The 18,969-nt window shown below is 32.4% G+C and overlaps 2 protein-coding genes across 2 annotated transcripts in view; one reads left to right on the top strand and one right to left on the bottom strand.

Annotated features, from left to right (window-relative positions):
- LOC127708315 (uncharacterized) overlaps positions 1 to 15,869 on the top strand; it is a 51,273-nt gene extending 35,404 nt beyond the window's left edge. Inside the window, exons 3-4 of the mRNA XM_052213171.1 lie at positions 8,066 to 8,145; positions 14,015 to 15,869. Coding sequence (XP_052069131.1) covers positions 8,066 to 8,145; positions 14,015 to 14,677 — 743 coding nt within the window. The 3' untranslated portion in view covers positions 14,678 to 15,869. The remainder of the gene's footprint in view (positions 1 to 8,065; positions 8,146 to 14,014) is intronic.
- Positions 1 to 18,969, bottom strand: part of LOC127708312 (E3 ubiquitin-protein ligase ZNF598-like) — a 204,480-nt gene that overhangs the window by 140,284 nt on the left and 45,227 nt on the right. The window lies entirely within an intron of this gene.

Genomic DNA, 18,969 nt, shown 5'->3' with positions numbered 1-18,969 from the left:
ACCCAAAACTGTGTTATCTCGCTTGTTGATTTGGTCAAATATTTTCATCAGATTCAAAGAATAGTCTTGCAATATTTCATCATCTTTTTGATTTCTTTGGAAAAATAGTTGTTGTAATTGACTTACAGAATCATCCCCATCATAACTACTATGAATCAAAAGCAAAATTTTATCGGCAGAATCTCTTTCTAATAACGGTATAAGTCTTATCTCATCTTTAGCTGGAGATATGAGATTTTGCATAAGAAAGTCAATTTTGGCTTTTTCGTCTGGTATTGTAACAAGATGTTCTCGGGCATCTTCCAACCAATCACTTATTATCGGATCTTTGTCTTTTGTGGGTCTACCTGATAATTTTGTAAACGGTCTCTCTTTGCAACATATATAGTTTTTGTTGATTTTTGTTATTGTTCAATGATTTTGTTATTATGTTCTAATTGTTGCTTTAATTGTAAGTTTTTACCTTTTTCTTTGTGCATATGGTATAATTTCTTACTCAGTTCGTCTACCTCTTTCTGTAACTTTTCTTTTTAGTTTCCATCTTGCTTGAACTATCTAGTACTTTAAACCTAAAAACATATTGTCTAACCAACGTTGCCAATTTATATATATATATATATATATAGTTATCCTGTCGACGACTCCATTTTTGTAACCTCCGAAAACGATAAACTGGCTTACGAAAGCACAAATATAAGGTTCGTGAATTTATTGTATATTCATATACATATATATCAAAAATAATCACATTAATTGGCAAAAAATTGACTAGTATGTACCTCATCAATAAAATCATTGACGCCGCCATTCGCTGGTGACGACAAATGTGTTTTATACGAAACCCACATGTTTTTCTTAGGCATGATGCTTAGTGGAGGAACTCTTCCATTTGAAAATGGTCGATTATAAAAGGGCCCCGCAATTTTACCATCTTCCACTTTACACAATACTTTTTCTCAAGCTAGATTTTGATCTTGTAAAAAGTAAAATAACAAAAATTCCGGACTCCAAGAAAAATTCAAAACGGAAATTCCATTATCAAATGGCAAAATCAATGGCAAAACCGATTTAAAATTTTTGCTTTCATAAGCAACGCTTGGGCCTGTATAGTGTATTCGAAAAGCATATTTAAACCCATTATATAAAATATTTGCCGATGCTGTATCAGGGTAATCTTTCAACATATTCTCTAAAACCCTGGTCTTAATAGGGGTATAATCTAACTACCAAATATCGAACTGCTGATTGCAAGCTGCAACACATGATTAATTTGAAATGATTAAAATTACATCCGCATAAAACAGGTCTCCTGTCCTAGACATCTATAATTCTTAACAGAAAAACGAGTATCCTGGTCAAAATTTGTAGGATGATTCGACAACCTATTTAACTGCTTTGTAGCACTTGCACTGGACTGATACCATGGTGCAAAATTTTGTCTATCAGGTGCTCTATGGTAATTTGGAGCAGAATATTATTAATCTTATTAATGATTATATACATAATGTATACGAGTACAAACACTCTTAAAATTGTAATCGTAGCAACGTCTGTCAACAGTGTGAGGTTTGTTAGAAGTTGTCTGTTGAACATGATGTATGCCTACTGCAACAAACTGAAGCTATAGTTTCCCATCAATGACATCCCATGCACGCATATGATCTTAAGCTTTTCTAAGTCAAAATTTCTTGTCACATTTATTAATGTTCTGAAAAGGTACATTAGCCCCCTAATGATAGTCACGTAGCTAATACAATCATTTGTCAAATCAGGAAATCTTTGTAACAAAATTTTCATATAATATTTAAAAAAAACCTTCAGTCCACTCATCAAAGTTAGATAATGATTTTACTTTTGAATATTTGTTTCTTCCTTTCTTCCGATTAAAATGTTTTTATGTTCATCAACAGTAATTGAGCCAAATCAACACTAGTAAACCAATTTTCGTTTGAAACGTTCATTTTGATATAAACAGCTCTTAAAAGACTAAACAATACATTAAGTAGTTTTCAGACTTTAAGTCAATTTTCAGACTTATCCATTGCGGTAAATTCAGTATTAAGACAATTCATTTGCAGTCAATTAAGATACGTTCAGTCTATGTTCAGACTGTTCAGTAGCTGATATTTACCTGTTCAAATCAACATAATACTGAATTGTTTGTAAAGTTATTGAACAGTACTGAATTGACTGTAAACGAATTGTCTGATCAGAATTGAACCGCAGTGGAAAAGTATGAAAATTGACATAAACACTGAAAATGGCTGAATTATTTATTGTTCAGACTTTTCAGATGATTTTGAAATAAAAATGACCATTTCAGATCAAAATTGGTTTACTAATGCAAGATATTCTAAATGTCAAATTTGATTTCTAATTTTTGTGGTACAAGCACATCAATATCATTACTAGTAGGTATAATTAAAACCTCACCAATTTTAACAGTATAAGGTACTATGTGTTGCGCAGGCGCGAGGGTCTAAACAAATCCCTGACAAGGAACGCGTTGTCCAGGGGGCTGTTGGGGGACTACATAAGGCATTCCATACTATTGCTGTGGTAATATCGAGTGCTGTGGTGGTAATAATGGTTGTTGTACTTGTTGGGATGTTTGATGTAGCTGATGTCTTGGTAGTGCAAAGACATTGTTTTGTCTTTCGATCATGTCAATTGATCTTTCACAAATCTATTTTACCCAACTAGAAAATATCAATTAATACGCAGTCTTAACCAAATCCATGTTTTAAAAGCAAACCATGTCTTATATACAAACAGGAGGAGTCAAAGTATTTTGAAATGTTTTCGAACTTTGACATTGACCTTCTGTATACATGCATAAAAGTTATGGTAATAAGCGACATATTTTTTGATTTTTCCCATATTTTAAGTAATTTCGATATTCATGCTCGATAACATCCAAGTGTTTCATCATCCATATATTAACAAATAATAGATACAGGAAGATGTGGTATGAGTGCCAATGAGACAACTCTCCATCCAAGTAACAATTTATAAAAATAAACCATCATAGGTCAAAGTACGAGCATGTATCATTTCCTTGATCCTTAAGTTCAATGGAACTTTGATCTGCGCTTGAATTTTTAATTTCTATTATTATCAATGATGACGAGCATACTTGATGTTTATTTGTGTCATCTACCGTAACTATAAATAAATCGTTTCCTGAAAGCTTGAATGTTTTCTGCAAATATCATTAACAAGATCTCCTTAATTTTTTTTTACAATCAGTTTATTTTGGCATTTTCTCGTTTTTCTTTTGATCATGATTATCTGTTTTTTTCTTCGACTTAAATTTTTATTTGCCTCCCTAGATATAATCTCTTCCTTTTTTACCTGATTTTTGTAATGTGGATTAATAGTATGATAGCATGAGTTCTTTAGTTCAATTCATATAAAATCCTCAACGATAACTCTGACCATCTTCATTGGCTCAGTGGTTTCAGACTGAGAAAATAATTCTGAAATTTTTAATGACTCCCAGATAAATAGAAAACAGACTTTAAATGAAGACAACAGTTAAAAAGATCTAGTGTCTTGATAAGTAGGTATAGAAGGTAATTACCGATACATTTACGCCAGTGATACCCTGATTTTTAAATGTCAGCATTTTCTTTCAACTTGTACTCAAATCTCATCATATAATATGCAGCAGCATTTACAACAGGCATAAATAAATAAAACAATATTGCCAATGAACTTTTATTTATTATTTGAGATATTATTATGCACTTACTTTAATAAAGATGTCAATGTTTTCAAAATCATAAGACCAAATATCTGTTTCAATATTGAAATGTTTACAATCAATTCATTGACCAGTTCGACAGTTTTCACTTTTGGTTAACTATCACTAAACGCGTCGATTTAAAACAATCGTGTTCTGGATACTATTTTAAATTACTCAATATTCCAAATACATTATCAATAGATACTGTTGATAATGTTCTCGATGGCGAGTCCGTGCTGTAAACTAAACAGTTTTAACAATATTTTACAAATGTTTAAAATTCGTAAATTCATTTTAAATAATCAAAACTAATGAAGTGTCTCCAGCTATGCGTTCATCATCCGCCATACAAATCAAAACAAAGTCAAAACCTTCACGATATGGTTTAAAACAGTATACAGTAAGGTTTCGAATCAAAACGACTTTTCTGAGTCCTAAGATTTTCAGAACAACAAATCATGTCTATGTATTACGCAACCAATTTGCACTGATGTCAATTTTAGTTGTCCTTCCTCATAACTCTGCTACGAGAGTATTTTCGCTAGGATCACACACATATACCAAAATCCGTATAATGTAAACATGCAAGCACGTAACGTGTCAATTAAAATATATAAACGTCATACGATCGATAAAATGATTGATAATTACTGAGAAACGAGAAGCTGCCATCGGGAAAACTGAAATCGTCATATTTATTGTAATACTTAAGTCGAACATCTATGTTAATTTCAAGAATAGATATGAATATGGAGCAGACCTTCCAGTTTCAGTTGTATAATTAATTTCAAAATCATTGGGATATATGAGATACAAATACTAGCTGACATTATGGTTATAGAGTGACAAATAGTATGTCTGAAAGTGAAAATGTAAAAAATTGGCAAGATTCGATTTCTTTTTGTCTCTTGGAAGGTTGTGTATGAATTCTATTTCATATGAATATGAAATGTTGGCCAGTAAAATCATATGATAAATTATTCAGTATTTGAAACATGCAATTAAATTTGAGTCAATAACGTCAACCATATCAAACTACATACATTAGAGGCAACGATGGTTTACCGATGTTCCAATCTTATCACTAAAACTTCTTTTGTCATAAAAAAGAATGATGCATAACTTAAGATTTTTTAAGAAATTAAGGTTTCAACTCCCTCAGGCAAAATTGATGAATTTGGCTATTCTGTTGAGGTTTTGTTTGGTCATGTAGCTCCTAACTTTTCAGCTTATTCACGCATTCCTGGCTATTAAATATTAAGGTTTTAGCGTTCCTAATAAAGGTAAATTCAGAAAAAAACGCGTCAGACGCTCGAAATTGTTTTTTTTTTCTATTAAAAACGGAAATTTAGAAGATATTCGTGATAAGTTATAAATTAGACGACAGAGGTTTACCGATGTTCAAATCTCGCAAATAGATTAAGAAGAGACAAATCAAGGTAATAAACAAAAACTGATGGAAATTCATAAACTCCAAACGGACGAGACCTGGTGTGATGACAGGGTAAGCGTCCCTTGCTATGCATGCATCACCGGTCATGCGATTCTACACTCAGTCAAAATGTCACAATCGGGAATTTGACACAATCGGTAAAATAACAGATGAGACGACTATACTCGTATCGAAAAAACTAAGACCACGATATCATGTTGCTTGTCATTTGAGATACATAATATCGGTTAGCAATTTCGTGATAGTGACCATAAAACTTACGTAGTTTCGATTTCAGTCGTTCTTCTCAATAACTCTTTTGGAGCATTTTTTGTGTAGGGAGCACATACCTGTCAATTAAGTCCATAAAGTGTAGGATCATTTTTTGTGTAGAGAGCACATACCTGTCAATTAAGTCCGTAAAGTGTTGGATCATTTTTTGTGTAGGGAGCACATACCTGTCAATTAAGTCCGTAAAGTGTTGGATCATTTTTTGTGTAGGGAGCACATACCTGTTAGTTAAGTCCGTAAATTTTGGAGCATTTTTTGTGTAGGGAGCACATATCTGTCAATTAAGTCCGTAAAGTGTGAACATGCACGAGCTTCAAGTTTTAGAAGAGGGTATGTTACTGCTGAGAAATGAGAATATGACAATTAAAAAGTTGAAATCATCACGCTAGTTTGATGTCGTCCATCTGTGTCAACATCAAGGAAAAGATGAAAATATGCAACATATCTTCCACTTTTGGTTTTATCCCTAATCTCAAGTTCACATGAATACATGAGATGCAAGTACTCATTGAAAGTCGGGATATTTATTGAGTTACAGGACATCATCAATATATCTTAGAGTAAAATTAATGAACTTTGCCAGATGCTTTTTCTTTTGTCTTTGAAAGGTCGTTTGTGAATTCTGATTCATATAAGTACATAAACAAATCGGACAGTTATGCACAATTAGCATCCATAGTGGATTATCAATCTATGATTTTCCGTGACCTAAAACAAGGAATTTATCTCCACGTTTCCCGTTTTTATAGAAAACTTTGATTAATGAGACGATTTCGCGATATAGTCGATCTTTCAATCAAACATGGGGAATAGTCGTATAAAGCGTAATAAATCACAGGTTTTTTATATTACTGCATAATTGTAAAGATTGTGATTTTTAGTAGATCTTTAGAATTTTCAGAATCCAGATATTTGATTGTCACCGCTGGTTAAATATACCTCATCTCAATATTTCTGATGTCACTTGTTGAGTGAGCAAGACATATCTAATTCTAAAAAGTCATCAAAGATACTAGGCTTATAATTTTGTACGATAAACGCTGGTTTCATCAATAAAACTTTAAAGACTCATCAATGACGATCGAATCAAATAAAAATAAATAGGCCAAATCAGCAATTACCAATGTAGTGACATAGTTATACAATGCATTTCCAATCCCGATAATAGCATATTTTTTTTAATAAAAGAACTTTCATTGTCATCAATGGGTGATTGGGATAAATATATAGCAAGTCCTGAGATACAAATCAAATGATATCAGAAAGCAGTGTTTTACTTTGATTAAATATGTCTTGCTAACTTAACAAGTGACATCAAAACTAAATCAAAACTTAAACTTTACGAAAAATCAAAACTAGTCATTTCCTATGCTAGAGTACATCTAAAGTTTGAAATTATAGCTTACATAAATGGTTCAGTCAGGAAAAAGGGTGTTCAGGTACTAAAACGCACTTTTCTATAAAGATAAAAAGATTTCGTATAATTGCCAATGAGACAACTATCCACCAGAGACCAATTGACTTAGATGTTTACAACCTTAAGTCATCGTACAGTCGTCAACAACCCATACCGCATGGTCAGCTATAAAATGCTCCGAAATGACAAATGTAAAACAAATCAATCGAGAAGAGAAAACTAACGGCCTGATTTATGTACAAAACAAGAAATGAAAAACAAATATGATGCACAACAACAAACGACAACCACTGAATTATAAGCTCCTGACTTGGGACAGGCACATACAGAATGTGGCGGGTTAAAAATGCTTGCTGGCGCCAAACCCTCCACCTACCCTTGGACAATGGTGTAACAGTGAAACATAAGACATGATAAGAACAAACTATAAAAAAATAGTTGAAAAAGTGCTTAACTCATCAGATCGATACAAAGCACATAAAAACCCAAATAAATTAAAACCACAACTCGCACTTAAGCCGGTTTGAATTTGTGCTGTCAGACTTAGATATTTTGGACTTTCCAAACATGTGAAAGCATATTGTTAGAGCTATCTTATAATATTTAATCTTTAAATTATATGGCGTAATTTTCTTTTTATCACAAAAAATTTCAGATATTTTAAATTCACGCGTCTTGCGTACGATAACAGGTCTATATGCTTTCCCTCTCCGTGAGTTAAGATGAAACAAAGTTGTCATAACAACTTTCATTTGAAATAAATGTCAACATTTTATTCATAGGAATAAACTAGGCGTTGGATGAGTGATGCATGTGACAACTATATACCAAAGAACAAAGGACGATGATGTAAACAATAATGTGCAAATCCATACCATATAGTAAGCCCAACCCTTCTTAACGTAGGGCAGTGGTGTAAGAACGCAACTTTTGAATGAACTGTAAGAACCAATTAAAAAGGGCTTGACTCAAAAAAATTTTTACATATCAAAAATTAGTTTTATTAAAGATTATTTCATAGCAACAATTTCAAAGACAAAAACAAATGCTCTTAAAATAATGTTATATATTTAGGTTTGAAATCTTAGTTCGTGCGTGTGTGACTGTGCGTGTGTTTGTTTCAATAAATCTACAATGGTATTCTACAAAAAAAGTAATTCATTTCTTATGATTTCAGAGGAGATCCTGAAGAAGTGGGAGCCCATTTGGATGTTTGGTTTTAATCTTTATGGATTTTTGCGTGCTAAAGAAATCATGGTAATGCAATAAATAAATATAAACTGCCTAGCAAATTAATTTTAACACATATTTACAATGCGATAAAAAAAATGCAATATTTCGCTAGCTAAACTAGCTTCATCGGGCGTGCATCTATTCAAGTGAAATCGGTTACAGATGAAAAAAAACTGTGGCAGCTCATTGTACGTTAAATTTTGGTTCTTAATAAATAAATTGAATGACGTTCAAGATTATTTATTTAATTTACGAAATCTGTTGTGGAAGTAAGATAAGTTTTCAACGTTTATTGGCTAATATTACAGGGATAATTAGGACGATGCCACATAATAAACGTATTACTTACCTTTCCTTTACCTTTTCTCGTCTTTTTCATTTAGACCATCAGGTTCTAAAAAATATAGCTGGTAATTCCAAAATGTTCTCTTCTCCTTCTCGCCTTTTTGTCCAAGTATTAATGATATGCACATTGAACACAAAATTTGTTAAGACTCGCTAATTAACAGGAGACACAGTGGTGGTAACAAACTATTCAAATACATAAACAAAAAGCATCTGAATATATGGAAATGTTGAAAGAATCAGACCTTAATTATGAGGCTGTAATACTTTACATATTAGATGCTTTTTGTTTATGTATTTGAATAGTTTGTAACCACCACTGTGTCTCCTGTTAAATAGCGAGTCTTAACAAATTTTGTGTTTAATGTGCATATCAATGAGATGACATTACTCTGATAACAAAGTTTAAGGTAGATGGGGAGTCTAAATTAAAATCCATGGATTTTTTTAATAATTTGTCAAAACGTAGTTTATAACATGCTTTTTTCAAAAATATATTAAAACGTATGGGTCACCGTGCTCTTTTTCGTGCTACAGGTTGTGAGAATTTGTCAGATTTGTATAGATTATGCATGGAAAACAAATTTTTTTGTGATGAAAAGAAAATTACGCCATAGAATTTAAAGATAAAATATGAGAAGATAGCTCTAACAATATGCTTCCAGATAAGTAAAAGTAAAAATGGGGTCACCGGACTCGTTTTCTTACTACATAATAAAATAGGTAAATTCACAACACATTCTTTTTTAAAATTAACCTTATCTGAGTTATATCCCCTTATGTGGCAAAGTTGAAAAAAAAATTAAAAACAAAAATATGTTTTTTTTTGTAAAATACAGCCGTAAAATATGATAAAACACACAATTTTCTTTATCAACATGAAAAGTCTTGCACATGAATTACAAAATACTCTTGAAATTTGCACATTTCATTAAAGATCTAGACCGATTGATATTCGCTATTTCAAATTCCAAGATGGAGGAAGACACCCCGGCTACCTTAATAGTTAATCATTCCAACATTCAAGAGTTTAAAACGTATCCAATTCTGCTGCAGTCTTACTGTATGTCCACTTATCTTTATAATATCTCAATTTCTGTCTAAATTGGTCATATCAGAAATAGTATCACAATCTTAGCATATCTTACCACATATCTAACATAATTTGGCTAATGTATGAACTAGAATCGTTGAACAAAGCCATGTTTGCAAAATATGTAAAAGTTACCAGTTTGATGAATGAATTTCTTAAAAATTTTAATGTTCCAATTCAAGCATCAGGAAAAAAGGTCGCATATACATAACGGCTAAGACACGGATCATATGATTTTCTTTTAAGGGACTATTGTGAAGTAAGTTTTCAATGGAACTTTAACTTCATCAATTGCAGTTGATCATATTAATAGGAACAAACGCAAAAGGCACATAATAGGTATTATATCATTCAGAAGAAACAAAAGTTTAAAAATTACTTTTATGTGACGCAGAATTTACAGAAAATCTGTTTGAAATTTGATTTCTGTTAATTTCCTCTTTTTGATACTGTAACAATTCCTTAGAAAAAACGTGATGTACATGAAATTACGCAAAGCATTTTTGATGGAAATTTTGAAGCAATTAATTTCATTTGACTATTGCAAGAAATTTCGATACATCTGGAAGTGACATTGGTGGGATTTTTTTTGGGTGTTTTTTCTTTTGTTTTTGAGAAGTATTTGAATGAGTTCTGTTTCATAAGAATACAATAGACAAGTAGGCCAGTAATGGTGCACAATTAGTACCAATTTGATGTTGTAAATCCCGCACCAGCTACTGTTGACTTTAATTAAAGATCTGCTTGGCAAAGTATTTCAGTACAGCTACTAGTTTTGTTTTGTACATTTGCAGCTTTCTGGATTAATTTGATTTTATGTATTTTGGATAAATCATGGGGGTTCGGGTTGTTGCCTCAAAATTTCACTAATAAGCAATGCCAGTGTTTGTAAAGGAATAAAGATATGAATATATACATGCACTAGTAATTTTACTTCGCTTATGTTTATAACTATGAGTTCACAGTTTTGTTTCAGTATTATGTGTCATGCAATTGTACAATAATTTTGTTTCTTATGACAATTGCACCATTCAGGTCTGATTCCTTAAGAATGATAGAAGTGTTTGTTCTTGAAGCGCATTTTTGTTTATTTTCTTTGTCTACATGCCATTTGTTTTTCTTTGTTGACATATTTTAACCTATTATAGAATTGAGAATGGAAACGGAGAATGTGTCAAAGAGACAACAACCCGAACAAAGAGCAAAAAACAACCGAAGGCCACCAATGGGTCTTCAACACAGCGAGAAAATCCCGCACCCGGAGGCGGGCTTCAGCTGGCCCCTAAACAAAAATGTGTACTAGTTCAGTGAAAATGAACATCATACTAAACTCCAAAACATATAAATGAACTAAAATTAAAAATCATACAAGACTTATAAAGGACAAAGGCTCCTGACTTGAGACAGGCGCAAAATGCGGCGGGGTTAAACATGTTTAGTGAGATCTCAACCCTCCCCTATACCTCTAGCCAATGTAGAAAAAACAAACACACAGCATTACGCACAGTAAAACTCAGTTTAAAAGAAGTCCGAGTCCAATGTCAGAATAGATAACAAAAGAAACTAAGTAAAATGACAATGATATATAAATGAACAAAGGACTATTAGCAGTTACTGGCATGCCAGCTCCAGACCTCAATTTAACTAATTGAAATATTATGTCTTCATCATATGAAAATCAAGCACAATCCCTCTCGTAAGGGGTTTAGTATCATACCATCATAAAATATATGAGAAGAACATAACCCGTATCATGCCAAAACTTGTTTTAGAATAAATGTGTTTATTTCCGATGCAAAGACCCTATGAGTGCATCAATGTTAATACCAAAATATGCCATCTTTAATGACCTGACAATAGTATATCCCTTCTGGATAAGTCTGTTTAAAGATTTGGTTAGCTTTTGAGGTAAATGCCGACATTTTTGTGCTTTGTAAAGAATATTACCATAAAGGATTGGATGTAAAATACCTGAACGTATTAGATGTCTGCAGGTTGATTTATATTTACGAATGATGTTCTTGTACCGATGATAAAATTTAGTAAATATTTTGACTAGTTTGTGATATCGAAAACCTTGGTGTTATAATTTTTCAGTAATACAGAGATTTCTTTCGTTAAAATAAAATACGTTGTTACATACACGAGCGAATCGAAGTTGTTGAGATATAAAAAACACCATAAGATGGTGACAAGGGAACGTCACCGTCTAAAAATGGATAATTAACAATAGAAAATCAAAAATCATCTCTTTTATCATAAATTTTGGTATTAAGCTTCCCGTTAAAGATATAGATATCAAGATCCAGGAAAGAACAGTGTTCATTGTTAGTATTAGCTAGATTTAAAGTCAGTTCAGCTGGATAAATCTCTTTAGTGAACATACCGAAGTCGTCATCATTGAGAGCCAATATCTCATCCAAATATCTAAAAGTGTTATTAAATTTTTGTATCAGATGTTGTTTCGATGGGTCTTTGCTGATTTTAATCATAAATTGTAACTCATTACAATATAGAAACAGGTCCGCAATAAGTGGTGTACAGTTAGTCCCCATTTGAATTCCGATAACTTGACGATATACGGAATCTCCATAGCAAACAAATATGTTATCTAGTAAAAATTCAAGGGCAGTTATAGTATCAAAGCAGGTCCAATTGACATAATTCTTTTGTTTGTTAATACTAAAAAATTACCTAAAAGAGTTTGAACATATATATATTCGCATTCTGATTTTTTAAATGCCCATTTAATTAGGTGTGTTAATTTTTTCTTAATAAGATTATGAGGCAAAGTGGTATATAGGGTAGAAAAATCAAAACTTTGAACAGATTCGAAATCACCAATATAAGCTTGCAATTTATCATGTACTTCCAACGAATTTTTGACACTAGAAAAGTGATTAATTCCACTATTTTCAAAGGCCTTATTAGAATAATTTATTACCAGGTTTTTGATTGTACCAAGTGTACTATTAGGTAGAATAGACAGTTTAGTAGTGGAACAATGGCTTGAAGATGAAATATATCTATATTTGTAAGGTTTTTTGTGCAGCTTCGGAAGCCAATTCATGGTTGGAACTTTCATTGTATTTGGTTCTGCTTGTAAAGAAGTAGCTATAAGTTTGTGTTTGTTACAGATGTCATTTTCTGAAAATGGAGTCAATTGGAGTGTTGGTGAATTCGTGATTTCCTTTTGCAGAACCTAAATGTAAACTTTACGTCAACCAATAATGATATCATTGGCAGCCTTATCAGCCGGGACAAAAACAAATTCATTGGCTAGTTCTTTTAGCTTATGTTTGATGGCAGCTAGCTATAAAACCAGGTTTCATCCACCATTTTCTACATAAGGAAATGCCTGTACCAAGTCAGGAATATGACAGTTGTTTTCCATTCGTTTGATATGTTTGAGCTTTTGATTTTGCTATTTGATAAGGGAATTTCCGTTTTGAATTTTCCTTGGAGGTCGGTATTTTTTGTTATTTTACTTTTTATTATTACTCTTATATTGTTATGACTTTTTTGTAAAGGTATTGAAAGTTTTAATTGTTTCTATGATAATTCTTAATGTGAATCCCTTTCAAGTCTCGGGGTGAACATTGTTTTATTCATTACAAGTGAACTATCACTTTCTTTTCACTTCCAAAATGTTTCTGAAGGCAGAGATTATTATATTTAAACGTGTCCGTGTACGTCAATATAAGATTCCACATCCAGAGGTAAGATAAATGTCTTTCAGCGAACATTTCAAAGTGTGTGGTAGAGATAAATTCCATATGACGCCTTTTTGTTAAATCTATAGAAAAGAACTAGAAACGTGTTTATCAAGGTTTAAGCAGACAGTCTATATTCCAATCTGTGCTTATCGTGCATTTAGTATTCAGATGAAGCAGAAATCACTCAGAACCTTCTCAAAGACAAGAAAAAGAATCAAAAATCTTCAAAATCTATATCATCATTTAAAATAAATGTAGACCGTGAAGACAGTGATGAACGAATTTAGAAACAGATGTTGTCAATTATTTATATGTTAAATTTTAATTTTGCGAATTATTGCACCAAATCATCCAAGATTGATGCTGACTTGTTATTACTAATTAGTTTGAAAGTTTACCTTAATATGGTGGGCTCAAAAGACGATATTATTTCCGATCTCTTCCAACAGATACTATACAGTTAACTAGCATTCGATCTTATGTTTCCTAAAGCATATTAAAACAAGTGTCTTTCCTATTTATATGGCCAAATTACAAATTTAAACCTGGCCATTTGAGTTATTGGCAAAATTTTACAGATTTCAATATCAAGTCTTCTTCAATATAATCGTATGAATTAAGTGCATAATACAAGTGTTGCTGTAATAACCGTCATTTGGGAAGCTCTCAAATTTTTTTTAGAAAATTTTTACACAACACGACATGCCTTTATATTTTTCCTTTTCTTTCCTTTAAACAGAAAGAGCGAAAAGAAGGTGATACAATAATATTGATGGGAAAACATGAGAAAGCTAGACAGAGGGTACTCAAATATTTTGATCCGTTAGATTCAGACAACATCAAAGCAGATAAACGATATTCCATTAAGGGCTTAGAAGGTGGATTGGTTGAACTCAAACATATAAAAACAGCCACATCGCTAATCTGTTATCCTTCAAGTAAAAAATTTACTGACGGTAAAAAAGAAAGGAAAAGTGATAATGAAACAAAGCTAGAAAGTGTTACGCATGCAATCAAACATATCCATAGATCCACTTTGCTCATCTGCCATCCTTCAAATGAACCTTTTAATGACGGTGACACAGAATGGATAAGTCTTAATGATAACGGAAAAAATCTACATAACATATACAGCCATTGCCTTCTAGTTTTTACTGATTGCGCTTGCAAGTGTGTCCGTCAACGCGAAATTCCAGAATCAATACAACGTATATGCACAGGATCTACAATTTTGCACAGGTTGGATGGAAAGGCGTTTGGAGTTAGGTTGTTTTTCTTGAAACACACCGGAAATATGCAGTATGGTGAACTACTGATGGACTGCTTGTACGTTTTTTTTGATTTATTTGTTATTGTAAAACAAATTAAGAAAATCATTAATATTTTCCGGCGAAGGACATAACTCGAAAGTGGTCTAATGGACTTTCAGTTAAAGTCAATGTAAGGGCGGAGTCCTACCTGTTGAATATTTTGCATTTGAAGTCTGATAGAGATAGATACGATCGACGTAGTCGCCAAACTTTGATTTATTTATTCAAAGACTTGCATTTTTGTTTAAAGTCACTGGTGAGAGAGTTTGACTCTTTTACTAATTCATAACCACACATAAGGTTTCGATTGAATGTATCTACAACGGGACATGTTCCTCGAACAATTACTCTACTTAGTTCGTATCTTTGAAATTGAAACAAGACAGCTTTTTTTTTTTAGTTTATTCACTGACAAACATGACGGGAAACTTAGAATCATGCATTATGTTGTATCATGATTATTGCACAGCTTTTACACGATCCCTGCTTAATACAGCCAAAGGCAAGTGTGAGACATCACACATATATCCTTTATGTTCGACGGTTTCCATTTAGTTGACCTCGTAAGATGTTTCCGGTGCCTATCAGTACGTACCCACTTTAACTGGATATATTGTTTATATTTTATCTCCAAAAAATTTATAATGTGGTGGTTTTCATTATACTGGTCTCAGTCAAAACTTATTTTACCCCCCTGGAATCTCCTGGTTTTAACAGTTTTTTGGAGGAAAAATAAATAATTTTTCACAAAAATATTTGACTTGTATCACACAAAAATGCTTTTGACTCAAACTTAATATTCCATATTTTCAGTTCATATTTGTGGGTGTAAACCTTAAAATCCAGGAGCACATAAATAAATAGTACAGGAATGTAATGTATCACTTATACTTGGGCAAAGATTTTAATAGACAATCCCTTACTCAACAGGCAGTACAATATAAGCTACACACAAATGCGCAGTAGTTTCTGCTCAGTCTACTCTTGAGGAGAGAGGTCATTATTCATCTTTATCGCTTTGACTATACAAAGTAATGATGAACATTTTTATGGTTTTATAATAAAGCTATTTTAATTTTTGAAAGAAAACGTCAAGACAACTGTTGAGATTGTTATATTTGACGTGTTTGTACGTCCATTGTTCGCCCCCTTAGCAAGTTGTTTTTAACACTGCTTCCCCTACTAAAACTATTGCTACCACGTAAAATGTTTACAAATAAAACCTTATTAATTTAGCGCGTCTGGATTAATTTTCACCAAGAATGCTCAGAATGAATATTTAAAAGCCAAGGATATATATATATGAATTCCAAAATATCAAAAGAGATATTTAAAGGATAGCAAAAAAAACCATCTTTTTTTATAGTTGTGTTTTGTACTTTTTGCCAATCGGACGAGTCTAGCCATTTCCAACTGATTTTTACAGTTTGTCTTTATGTTCTGCTGTTAAACCATAACTCTAAGTTAAGCAGGAGATTAAGCGCTGGCGAATATGTTTATCCTCCACATTCTGCGTGCCTGTCCCAAAAGCTCGTAATTCAGTGGTTATAGTTGGTTGCTGTCTGTCATATTTGTTTTTCGTTTATTGTTTCAGCATAAATCAAGCTGTAGTTTTCCTCCTTTTAATTTCGTCCCATTATGTCATGTCGGGGCCATTCATAACTTACTATACTATATGGATTTAGCCTATGTTTAAGGCATTACGATGACCTATTGTTGATCACATCAAATTTCTTTGGTTTCCTATGAATAGTTGTCTCCTTGGCAATCATACCACATCTCTCCCTATTTAAATAAGGTTTACTTTGTCTGAGGAAATTGGAACTTTATTGTCTTTATCATTTCTATATTTATCGACGGAAATTTTTTTTTTTAAATAATGTGATAACTTATGTATTTGGCGAACAATTGACTGCTTGGTCTAATGACAACCTCATGATTAACAGTTCACAAGTAGCGGTAACGACTAAGTGGTAGTTTGTAAAATAGCACTTTGACAATTTGGGACGTTTTCCCGAGTTGGCCACCACCAGGAGGATCAAAAGAAAATTTAAAAAATATATACATCTAGTAAGTTTTCTACGACTAATCCCTCTGTACTGTTAACTAGTTTTCTTACTTCTATTAAAGAAATAGTGATTATTTTTTGTAATAAAGCATATGAAAATAATGGAATTAACTATTTTTTTGGAGTGTCAAAAACTCTTTGGATGCTTTGAATAAATTACGTGCTTTTAATGGTCAGTTCAATTTAGTTGACAGCTATGATTTTTCGACTCTATACACTACACAACCACATAATCTTATTGTAGCGCCGATCGGAATTGTTGTGAACTTTTGTTCAATGAAACTATAAATCTTTTCCAGTAAATGAATGTTTTATTTCATTATATCAATATTTAAGTTTAAATGGTGTGTATAAATTAAAAATCAATGCAATGTGTGTGCAAAATATAACTGAAAACAATAATCGTTTGACTGTAAATACGATCAACTGGTTTGGTCAACGTCAGATTTCAAACTGAAAAGCTGTCAGACTCTTTTTAGCATCTTGTGCTAAAAATAACTACACAGTTACATAGTCCCTATTTCCGGTTAACATGCAAACAGTAAACGAGGACCTTTAAGGACAAATTAACGTTACGACTCTTGTATTAAAAGAATATATAATAACTATCTTGAAAGGTAATTAATTGCATGTTAAATATATTATAACGTTTAAAAACATCGTTGCTAAGTAAATTTCTACGCATAACATCTGGGCCGACATGATGACAATGGGACATGAATGTCATATTCGAGGAAAATATATTGCGGGAATTATAAAATAGAATTGAACTGAATAATTGTTCATTATGAAAATAATAACTTCTAACTTTGCACAACACTGCCTCCCGTCAAATAAAGAATTCTGTCCGCAGAATTAATAATTAAAAAAAACGGTATGCACAAATAAAATATCAAATTACACATGAATATACAAATGCAACTTTCAACATAAGTTCAATGAAATATTCATATAATTGAAATATATAAGTGTAATCAAATGTTTGAATTAAAGTTTTCTCTTGATTGGCACAGTCACAATACTTCTCATCTCCTTCAATGGTACATCATTATAATTATCTGTTTCCTGTTAAAGTTTGTGTTTTAGTTTGTTGATTTCATTTTGAAGACCCTGTTTTGTCTTTTCCTGACGTTCTATGAAATGTCCAAGTCTTTGGCATTCAAAATTGTGTTTCCTGTTTATATCTTCTATTTCTTTTTGATGTTTCTCTTCTATATTCTTGATCTCTTCTTTATGTTGCATGTGCAATATTTGTTTTGTTAGCTGTACATCTTGAGTTGGGACTTCTTTCTGATCATCTTGGAAGATCTCAACCAGTTTTACCTCCACAATTTCCTCTTCATAATCTGGTACCAATTCCTCCTCTTCAGTGCAGTAAATTTTGATTTTGTTGACCTCAGTTGCGATTGGCACAACTGTGACTTTTCTTTCTGCTGGTTTATGAATTCTTTGGATTACCTTGGTGGTTGTTACTTTTACAACATCTTCTCCAACTAAAACTTGATATGGGGTTTTACTTATGATACATGAGTGTTCAACGGAATCCTCTCTGTCAGGCTTTCCTGCCATTGCCCGTAGGTGTTGGAACCATTTTCCCTCTGAAAGTTCTTTGAAATTACACTTGATGCAAAGATATGGAATTCCGTCTAGTGGTGCATGTTTAAACATGAAGTGTTGTATTGCTCCTCTCTTATTAAAACTCATTTCACATTTACTACATTTGAACATTTCTGCCATTCTGGAAAAATAAAATTATTAAGAAAATAAAATAAAATGTTCTTTTGAGTTGCAACAAATAAAACTAGTGCAACCTTGCTTCTGCCCATGCTGGCATATCTTCATTACAAGATTTAAGACGGTCATGATGGATTACCTCGGTACGTGATTTGTCCCTGATTTCGTACACAAAGGAACTGAGGATCTTAGTAATTATGAAAGGACCAAGCCATGGAGTTTGAAATTTCTTATTGACGGTCTTGTCAAACTTATAAACCAAGGACCCTATCTCATAATTGTTGTCAGTCAGTCGTGTGTCATGGTCACGTTTTTGTCTCTCTGCATTGGCCTTGAGATTTTCTCTTGCTATTTCATAAACTTCTTGGAAATGAGACTTAAGTGTCGACATGTACTCTTCTTCATTTTTCTGGATTCCTTTTTCTTTACTTTTATATAGTAAGCTAATAGGAATATTGACCTCTCTTCCTAACATCATACAGTTTGGTGAAAAACCTGTAGCCGGATGAAGGGTACTTCTGTATGCGGCTAACAGTAAACTGATATATTGGTCCCAATTTGTGACGTTCTTGTTGACAAAAG

The sequence above is a fragment of the Mytilus californianus genome, unplaced genomic scaffold (genome assembly GCF_021869535.1).
Source record: "Mytilus californianus isolate M0D057914Y unplaced genomic scaffold, xbMytCali1.0.p SCAF_7, whole genome shotgun sequence".
Lineage (NCBI taxonomy): Eukaryota > Metazoa > Mollusca > Bivalvia > Mytilida > Mytilidae > Mytilus > Mytilus californianus.
Note: the sequence above shows the minus strand (reverse complement) of the source record. Positions and strands in the feature narration are given on the sequence as shown.